The sequence below is a fragment of the Hirundo rustica genome, chromosome 7 (genome assembly GCF_015227805.2).
Source record: "Hirundo rustica isolate bHirRus1 chromosome 7, bHirRus1.pri.v3, whole genome shotgun sequence".
Classification (NCBI taxonomy): Eukaryota; Metazoa; Chordata; class Aves; order Passeriformes; family Hirundinidae; genus Hirundo; species Hirundo rustica.
This window is the reverse complement of record NC_053456.1, coordinates 21912973-21922273: the sequence shown is the minus strand read 5'-3', so window position 1 is coordinate 21922273 and position 9301 is coordinate 21912973. Positions and strand designations below refer to the sequence as shown.

The window sequence follows — 9301 nt, the reverse complement described above, 5'->3', positions numbered from 1 at the left end:
TTCAAAATCAGATTTTCAACTAAATCAGCCACATCAGGAAAAAGAATGGGAATGAATGAATGAATGAATGAATGAATGAATGAATGAATGAAGACATACATACGTACATACAAGCAGAAACAGCCTGGTATTTTTGCAGCAATTTTGCAAAGGGCAGGGCAAAAGACAAGGACACTTCTTTCAAAAAGGGATCTTGGACTCATGCCATGACCAACCCTGGCCCTTCCTTCAAGAAGTTGTTTCCCTGCTCTCCCCTGCCCTGCGTTCTTGGGGTTTCTCCCCTTCTACACCAACTCTGCCGGAGCCCATGGAACTGTCTATTTAAACGCAAAAATAAGAAAGGGCCGGGAGCGTGGGGCAGCCTCTCCACGCACCCATCTTCCCCCGAACCCAGGGGAGTTGGCAGAGCTGCTTACTGCCCTGCCTTGGGGGAGCAGCGCTCTCCGCTAACTCCTAGCTGCACCCTCCCGCTGCCTCGGCCCGCTCCGACGCCGAGCAGCGGCGCTCGGGGCCGGCGGTTTTCCCTGAGTCCTCACTAAAAAAACCGTACATAAAGTTGCAACAGAAAAAGCAGCGGGACTGCACCGCGGCGGTCCCGCGTGGAAGGACACCCGGGCGCTCCTCCGGCCGCCGCTTCCAGCGCAGCCCCGACGTCCCCGCGGGCCCCTCGGCGGGGCCGGGGAGCCTCAGGCGGGGCCTCCCGGGACACCTGCGGGCGCAGCGGCGGGGGCGGCCAGCGCCTCCCGCTCCCGCTTCTTCTGCTTCATGCGGCGGTTCTGAAACCAGACCTTCACCTGGGCGTCGCGGAGGCGCAGCGAGCGGGCCACCTCGAGGCGGCGGGCCCGCGACAGGTACCGGCTGAAGTGAAACTCCTTCTCCAGCTCCGTGAGCTGCCGGGTACTGAAGCTGGTGCGTGCGGAGCGGGCGGGATCTTCCCCCCGGCACGGCGCCGCACCGCCTGCAACGCCGAAAAACACCGCGCTTCAGCGGGGGCAAAGGCAGGGGGAGGAAGCGGGGCGGGGGTCGAGGCAGGAGAAGGGCAGAGGGGAGCCGGGATGGGAGCAGCCCCCGCCCGCTCCCCGCCGCCCCACTCACTTCTCCCGGGCGGGCTCCGCTTCGCTCGCATCCACTCGAAGGTGCGGGGCGCCGCCGGGGCCGCCGCGGGGGCCGGGGAGCCGGGGGCGGGGGTGGCCCCGGGGCAGGGCGAGAGGTGCCGCAGCCCCGCGCCGAGGCAGGGGCAGGGCCGCCCGGGGTCCGGCGGCGGCGGACGGCCGCTCCCGGGAAGGATGGACGTAACGTAGCCCGGCGGTCCGGCTCCCCGGGACGGCCGGTAGCCGGGGCCCAGCGCAGCGGGGGCAGCGGCCGCGTACCCCGGAACCTGAGCGGGGAGCGCGGCGCTGGCCGTGGTGCCCAGCGCCGGGAAGGCGCCGTCCCCTCGTTGAAGGTACGGGGCGTGCGGAGCCCCGCGGCACGGCCCCTGCGGAAAGGCGAGAGCGGAGTACCCCGGGTCCATGACCCACGGGGCAACGCCGCGCCCCGCCGGGGCAATATTGCCCTAATATAGGCCCTGGAGCGGGGCGGCACGTCCCGCCCCGCGGCCAATGGGAGCCCGGAGGGGCGAGCCCTCGCCGGGCGTCCCGGGCGCCGCCAGCTCCCCTGTCCACGCCCGGCTGCCCAGGGCCGGCGCGGGGCTGCAGGTGGGCAGTCCCGCCGCTCCGCACCGCGCCGGGATTCCCACGGGACGGGCCGTTCTCCCTGCACTTGACGGAGTCGCCGCACACTTGGGACGTTTGCCGGAGTCTGGAACGTGAGCGAGCTGGCGCTTTCCCGCTATCCGGGCTCCCGTCCGGGGACAGGTCTGCTCTCTCCCTCGCCCTGCAGCCGGCCAGGCTCCTGGAGGCTCCCGCGGAGCCCACGCGGGCACACCCAGGTCTCCACACCCGGAGGCTGGGGCGGGGGGCGAGTTGCTACTGCACCTCATGGCACTTAATGGTCTCGTTCCATCAGATAAGTGCTCTGCGGCCTCTCAAAAATAGAGACCGTTAACAGGCTCACACGGTTAATGGACTTTTACTTTTCCCTTGGCGATTGAGCATTGTTTACTGAGTGTTTGCAGCTGGCAGAGAGCACCAAGTTGCTCTACCCAGCCAAATTGTCCCGCTCTCTCTTGGTTTTCAATCCATCAGAATGTCAGGAAACAGCCACAAGGTGAAGGAGGTGAAATCTGGACTCCCGAAGTGATCATCTTTCCCTGAATGTCTCCAAGTGACACTTGACCATCCGGTCTGAGCCACGCTGATGTTTGATTTGGATAATGATGGGTTTCATCCAATGCCTCAGCTGATAACTACGTGCATTTCAGAACAGGAGAAGGGTGTGCTGGGCAGAGTACACCTGGGCTTTGGTGACTTGGGACTGGACACACAAGGGACACAAAGAAGGGCTACATCATGCCGCTTGGAATTAGACTTGCCGCCTTCTAATTCTTAGTAGGTGGATATAGAGTCAGCTGGGAAATGCAAGGGTTGTACTTTATTTAAAAATAGATTCTATTTCTAAATAAAAACGTGAAATTTATATGCCTTCATCTATCATCCAGTGCCGTGCGCTCAACAGCTCAAGAAGCTCTACAAGCTCTTGGCCAAAGTGCCATTTGCTGTGGTCAGGAAGAGGCCACACATTTTGCAAGGACCAAGCATGGTGCCAACCTCATAAAGGCAACCAGAAGCCTCAGACAAGGAAACATCCCACTGGGTCTCCTGTGGATTTCAGAGGGCTGGACTGGTGACAGGAAAAGGATATAATGGGGAGACATAATCAGACCATTTCACTGACTCAGTATCAACTCTCTCATGGAGATTTGTGCTCTGCAGCTCAGCTCCACCATTATAGGCAGCTGATGAATTCAGAGCAGATCTGTTTGGGTTTTTTTCCTGCAGGGGCCCTGAGAGGACACATTTCTGGGACAGGCATACAAAGCCTGCAAAGGTACAGGAGCATTTCCCTGTACAGGGCCTCTGATCAGTGACATGACCTCCTATCAGCCCCACTTTCTCCCCAGCTAATATTGTTCATCTACTATAAAGCAATTATTACAGAGCAAAGGCTGGATGTACAGATTATGTCTTAAGGGTGCTTGAACTTCGAGTCTACCGGCAGAGTGCTGAAGCTCGGTGTTCTCCTGGCACAGACTTGTTCACTGTGATGGGCTGTGCTGCCCTGATACACTAATAATGGAGTACAACCTAAATTTCTGTTTTCAGGGCATGTGGGTATAAATTAGAAGAGCAGTTTAAATCAAATACACTTTGTAAGGAAACTTACATTTTGAGGAAGGGGTTAAATTCTGGATGATGCAAACTTTCTCAGCACTCCCATGGCAATCAGAGCAGTTTGGAAAATGTTATCTTCTGAAAATTCAGAAGCGTGGGAACAGCAGGTTTTGTCTTTAACAGAGAATGGCTGTCCATGCAGGAGAGCATCTGTGCTCTTCAGTCTCCCATGCTGTAAAAATTCCTGCCTGCAGTGAAGGAAACAAAATTTGCTTTAGAGCTGGGCTGCTGCTTTACTTGAGTCTTGTGTTTGGAGAATGCAACCGGTTTAATTACACCTAAGACTGTTTTAAATGCTAGAAAAGCTGTCTGTGTTCACACCGACATCCAAACTTTCCATTTACCCAGCTGGATGCTGTTACCAGTTTCCTGTTCATTACCTGTTTGTTTTGGCAGTACTGTTCAAGGGTGACAAAAGCAGAAATCAGTGGCTAAATACAGGCAAAACATCTCTTGTTGGTGCTCTGGCTTTTGAGGAGGGTTTTTTCTATATGCAGGAATTTTAGGGTTCAGGCTTAAGTTCCAGTGATAGAGAATAGAGTGGCTGCAGCTGGTTTTTTTTACAAGGAGTCTAATGGGAAAGATGAAGAACTCCTTGGAAGCCAAAAGAAAGAAGAAGAAAAGTAGGGAAAAAAAGAAGGTGAAGAAGATGATGCTGTCAGAGACAATTTGAGAATGGCTGGGAGGTTTAGGGATGCTTGTGTTGAGTAGTCAAGTGATGGCGAAACAGGGGAACTGCTGGGGCAAAAACCTCTGTGAGAACAATGGACCAAATGAGTCCTTGTCACCATGTGTCACCATGTTTCTGGAAATATGTGGGCCTCTTCAAAGCCTGGGAAAGCCACTGCAGAACCAAGACAAGATGTAGGAAAAGGTCCAGCCGAAAAGCCCTGAGTCTCGTTGGTTGCAAACACCAGCAACTCACCTAAGGGAGGCTGCTTGAGCAGCATGTGTGTCCAAGGCAATGGCAGCCCTGAGCCACAGACACTGCTTTGAGACTGGGACATGTGGCCTTCCCCCTGGAACAAGAGTCCACCCTCTGTGCTTGTCACGAGAACTAACACATCCCTCCCCAGCCCCCAGACCTGGGAGGTGTGGTTCAAGCATTACCTTGTCCTCACCCCTCTGCTGCTATGACACTGTCAGCTGGGCAAAGCTGGCTCTCAGTGGTAAGTGGGGATGTACATCCATGCTGTGGAGACAGCTAGGGTGTGGGTGGCATCCTGAAGGGAGGTAAGCAAACACTGGGTATTTAAGCAGTGGCCCTGTTAGCACGAACAAACCACCAAAGACTCCTGGGAGAAAGGCTATTACAGAAGGAGGAGAAGCTCTTGGGAGTTTATTTTGTAAAATGTGAATAAAAGATGAACAGAGGTTCCAGGGCAGAGATGGGGAGTGGTTCTGGCACTCCAGGAGAGCCATCTTCAGCTCCTGCACAGCCCTTTCAGGCAGTCACAGCAATCCACAGGAAGGGATGTTTCCTTCTGCCATCAATGTTTCCGTGTCACAAGTTCCCCTTTCCCAAATGACCTCCTGGGACAGGAACCTCCATTCTCCCAGTATGTGGGATTAATGGCAAAGATCCTCTGTATGGACACAGAGAGGGGGAAAGTCTATCCCTTCTTCTGTAAAGATTTGCTCTGAAGAGTGATCCCACGTTGGCCCTTTGCCATGTAAAGCCATGTTTCCTGTCCCATGGCTGTGAATTTGGTGGGACAGAAATATTACACATATTGAAAACCCAGAGGTGTCAAGATAAGTCATGCTGCTGTGTACAAAAGAGAGGTATCAGTAAGTTTGCAGCCAAGATTTCTGTCTTGTCTAGCCTTTCTTGCTCCCAAAGATCCTAAAATGTGGACCAGGTTTCTTGGAGGAAAGACTGAGGCTGTGTACCTCACTCAGCGTGGGATTGCCTACTACTCCCAAAATTTCAGCTGTTGCAAGAAAAACGGCACATCAGCAAATGAAAAAATGAACCCTGCTGTTCAAATTCTACATTCATGAGTATTTTTACCCAGAAAATGTCCATCCTGTGTAGTACAAATTTCTTGCTGTTTTCACTCTGCTTCATGCTTATTGTCATTGCAGCTGAGCCTTTCTGTAAAAGTTTGGAAAGCTTCAGGACCCTGGGCTCCAAAAGGAGGGACAAAGACTCACCTCTGCTCCTGAGCAGCATCTGCAGAGGCCTAGGAGCATGCAGGCGTAGATACCTCACTGTGTCCCATTGTGTGTCTCAGCCTATGTGACCAAAGTTAGTCAGAGTTCAGTCCTGCCCTGTTACCCCATGGCTCTCAGGCTCTGGGACTGCATTCTGCTTCTGCTGGATGGGGTTTCTGCTCAGGTCCCAGCTGGCTCAGGTCCAAGCAGAAGTAGGAGGAACCACTGTCAAGTAAGAAGTGCTCTTTGTGTGATTGATGACTCTTAATAGAGCCAACTCTGTCACTCCCCTGGCAGCCCCACTCCAAGCAAGGACCACGGGGTACCCACTGCTGCCTCTCACATGGGAACAGAGAGACATCACCCGTTCAGGGGTTAACTTGCCATTCAATCCCTGGAAAGTGGCTGCAGCCAACAGAGCTCTGGTCCAGCTTATCTTGTGCCTTTTAAAAGCAGAGGTATCTTGTTCATCAATGTATAACATCACGTAACAACCACCACGGCCCTGATTGCCCTGGCAGCGCCAGCCCCTCTGTGCTGCCCACCCAGCTCCAGCTTTTGTTCCCAGGCAGGTCTGCAGGGGAGTGCTGGACATCTGGGCCTGTTCACTGTGCAGCACACTGTGCCTTCTCCGGGCTGCCATTGTGTGTGGTACCTGCTGGGCATGCACAGCAGGCTGGCATTTAGGAGGATGGCATCACAACCTGCAGCTCCCTTCCTCTCTCCTCAGCTGACAGCTGTCAGCAAGCCCCTCTCCCAGCGGTAAACCAGCAGCCCCATCCCCTTCAACCTAGTCAACCTAGTTTTTTCCCCTAGTCAAGTAGTCCTTTTTGTGCCTGGACCTCCCTGTAGGCCATTTCAAAGGGCTTCCCATGGGGCTGGAGGGGTGAAGACACCCCAGCAGTGGATCCTGCCTTCAGACTTTTTGCCATGGAGCCCAAAAGACCCAGCTGGCCCTCAAGAAAGTCAGGGGACTTCTGGTTGATGCTGGTGGGCTCCCTCTTTTTTAGCCAGCCTCCTCCCTGCATGCCCTTGCCTCCTGAGTGTGCAGCCAGCTGCCTCTTCTTTATCTCTGGACAAGGTTGCCTGCAGCCCCCGATGACCCCCAGTGGATGACCCCCAGTCTCATACACCACCCCCAGTGGAAGCCATGGGGGTGCTCCTGAGACCTTTCCTGGCCTGCCCAGGGACCAGGGCTGGGAGCCTGCAGTGTCTGCTCAGGGAGTACTTGGTAATGGAGCAGGAGGCATTTGGCTTTGTTTTTCCAGACAAACAGAAGTGGCACCTACAAAGCTGTGGCATCTCTGGAAGTCCCCTGGTTGTTCCTGTCTATGTTCCCCTGCCCTGGTGCTGCTCACCAGCACTCATACACAGTGGGACGCTGATGGGCCCTCCTCAAAATGAAACAGGATACAAAGGGGTAGCTCAGCCCTACACTGACTGCATGGAGATAACACAAAGCCTCGGCTCCTTTTTTCACCAGGGAAACTGCTAAAACACCATTAAACAGTGGGTTACTGTAAGGGCAAACCATAAAGTGGAGACCCAAACCCCACTGATCTGAACAGAAAAACTTGCATGGCCTCACTGGAGCTCGGTGCACCCTTGACACCTCTCAAACAGTGCTGTCAGCAGCTCCCTATCCCAAATTGGGCAACATCACTGCCGGCCCTGGCAGTGGCCCTGGCTCGTTGACCCTCTATGGGTCTGGAGCAGATGGAGGGAAGGAGAGGAAGGGGTGCTATGGTCCTAGTTGGAAAGAAAGGCAATGCTAAGATCAGCCCCAGGCCTGGCCTTGGCTGACTGGTTGTGTTTTAAATAGGTGACTGGAGTTCATCACATCAGATGCTGTTGCAAAGGAGCTGAATCCCTGTTGAGTGTGAAAAAGGTTGTTTATAATTTATGGGTTTTAAATGATGGGCCAAGAAAAAGTCTGGCTTGTGCTAAAGCGTATCTCTCCTCTGGATTGCTGATGCTTGTACAAACATTGTAAAAATGCCAGCGATCTTGCTAAAGTTACATTACTTCTAATAATTAGGTTATCATCATGGTCTTCTATTGCATTACAAACAAGACGCCTCTGCCAGAGTCATGGAGAAGAAAGTGAATTTATTTACAAGAAGATTCTCCCTCACACATGCTCCTCCTCCTCCTCCCGCACTGGAAACCATGTCTGGTGGCCCCGTCTTTCTGCAATATGAAAGCAATTCAGGGCAGTGGGCCTCAGTAACACTGTGTCTGTGGTCAAGGTTCCTCTGAACTCCCTTCCTTTCCCAGATCTCTAAACAAACTTTTCTTTCTTGACAGATTTAATGAAGAACTAATAGTGTAAGCCGAGGCAGACACTGTTTGACTAACAGCCTACAGAGCACAAAGCAAAAGGGAAAAGAACACTGGGTGTCCTGCAGAAATGGTGCCTTGCTGTTTCACAGATAGAAGCAGGTGATGCAAAATATGTTGTGTTTCAAGAACACACAAAAAACCTACATGGACAATTTTGTTTGTGAGCACACTGATTGCAGAAATTGTTGGAGAAACAAACGTGTATATTTATGGCATATTACAGAAGTATAAATCACAAGTGGTGTCTAGCATTACTTTTTTGCATTGTTTACATGTTTTGTTTACTTCTGGGTGCTGCTTCTAAGAAACAATTTGTGTGAAGGCTTCCATAGAATACAATTTTAGGGCCTAAAAGGGTTAAAATATGTCTCCAAACAAAGCAGTTTATTCTGTTCTGTTTTGTTTACAGATCTGTAACACATATATCCAAATTTGCTTGGTTAAAAGTGAAATTTAACAAAAGATACACTTTTCACTGTAGCACAGCATTGTTGAAATCTCACAGAGGGGAAAACAAAACCCTAAGTAATATTTTGAATCATTAGTGCTCAGCTGAACATAAATACCAAACGGCAATGAAGAAAGCAGGAATGGGAAAGGAAAGAAGAACAAATAAAAGAAAACTTGTCTGTATTGACCAGGATGGGAGGTGGTAAAATATTTCTCCCAATATGCCAGGTCTGTCATTAGAGGATGGAGTAGGAGCTGCAGTGTTTGTCGAACTGGAAAGTGATGCATCAGACGTTTTGGTGGGGAATACAGAAGTTTGGATTAATATTTAATTCGACATTTTTAGAAAGATATAAGAATAGTCTTCTCAGAGCGATATGTACTGTCAGGAAGAGACTTTAATCACAGCATTTACAAAAGAAGTATCTCTGTAAATCCAGCGAGGAGTTCAATACAGCCGTGTAACTAGAGAGGAGGAAACACAAGGGTTCAGAGCATCGTTCCCTTTCTTTTTCCTATTTTTTAATCTTCCTGTTACTTTATTTTCTCCTTCCCCGTGTTAGCTGTCCTGTTTGTGGCAGAGAGAGGTGGCGGTGCCGCTCTGCCGCGGCCAGGGGGGGTGGGACCGTCCTTGCCGGGCACCGGGGGAGCACGGCGGCACCGCCCAGCCGCTGCCCGCACCCCGTCTCAGCGTCTCCCTTCGGCTGTGTGTATCTGATTGTCAATTTTCTTTCAAAGTTTATATTTATGTGGAAAGGAAAGGGAAAAAAAAAAAAAAAAAAAAAAAAAAAAAAAAAAAAAAAAAAAAAAAAAAAAAAAAAGGAAAAGCCCGGGCTTCCAAAGATGTCTAAAAATTGATTTATGGTTAGTATAAAGACAACAGTATAAAAATAACAAAGGAGGCGGCAGCTGCTGCGCGGATTGCTATGGAGACCCTAATGAAATTAGCACTATCAGAGGGTTTCTATTTTTTTTTTTTTCCTTCTAAGCTTCTAATTTCTTTTCTATTTTGGATAGCC

At 51.5% G+C, this 9301-nt stretch overlaps 1 protein-coding gene across 1 annotated transcript; it reads right to left on the bottom strand.

Annotated features, from left to right (window-relative positions):
• Positions 1–686: 686 nt before the first annotated feature.
• Positions 687–1513, bottom strand: LOC120755049 (homeobox protein Hox-D1-like). Its single transcript, XM_040069553.1, has 2 exons — positions 1096–1513; positions 687–958 (listed from the first exon to the last, which is right to left on the bottom strand). Exons 1-2 carry the CDS (start codon positions 1511–1513, stop codon positions 687–689), a joined length of 690 nt encoding a protein of 229 aa, XP_039925487.1.
• Positions 1514–9301: the final 7788 nt, after the last annotated feature.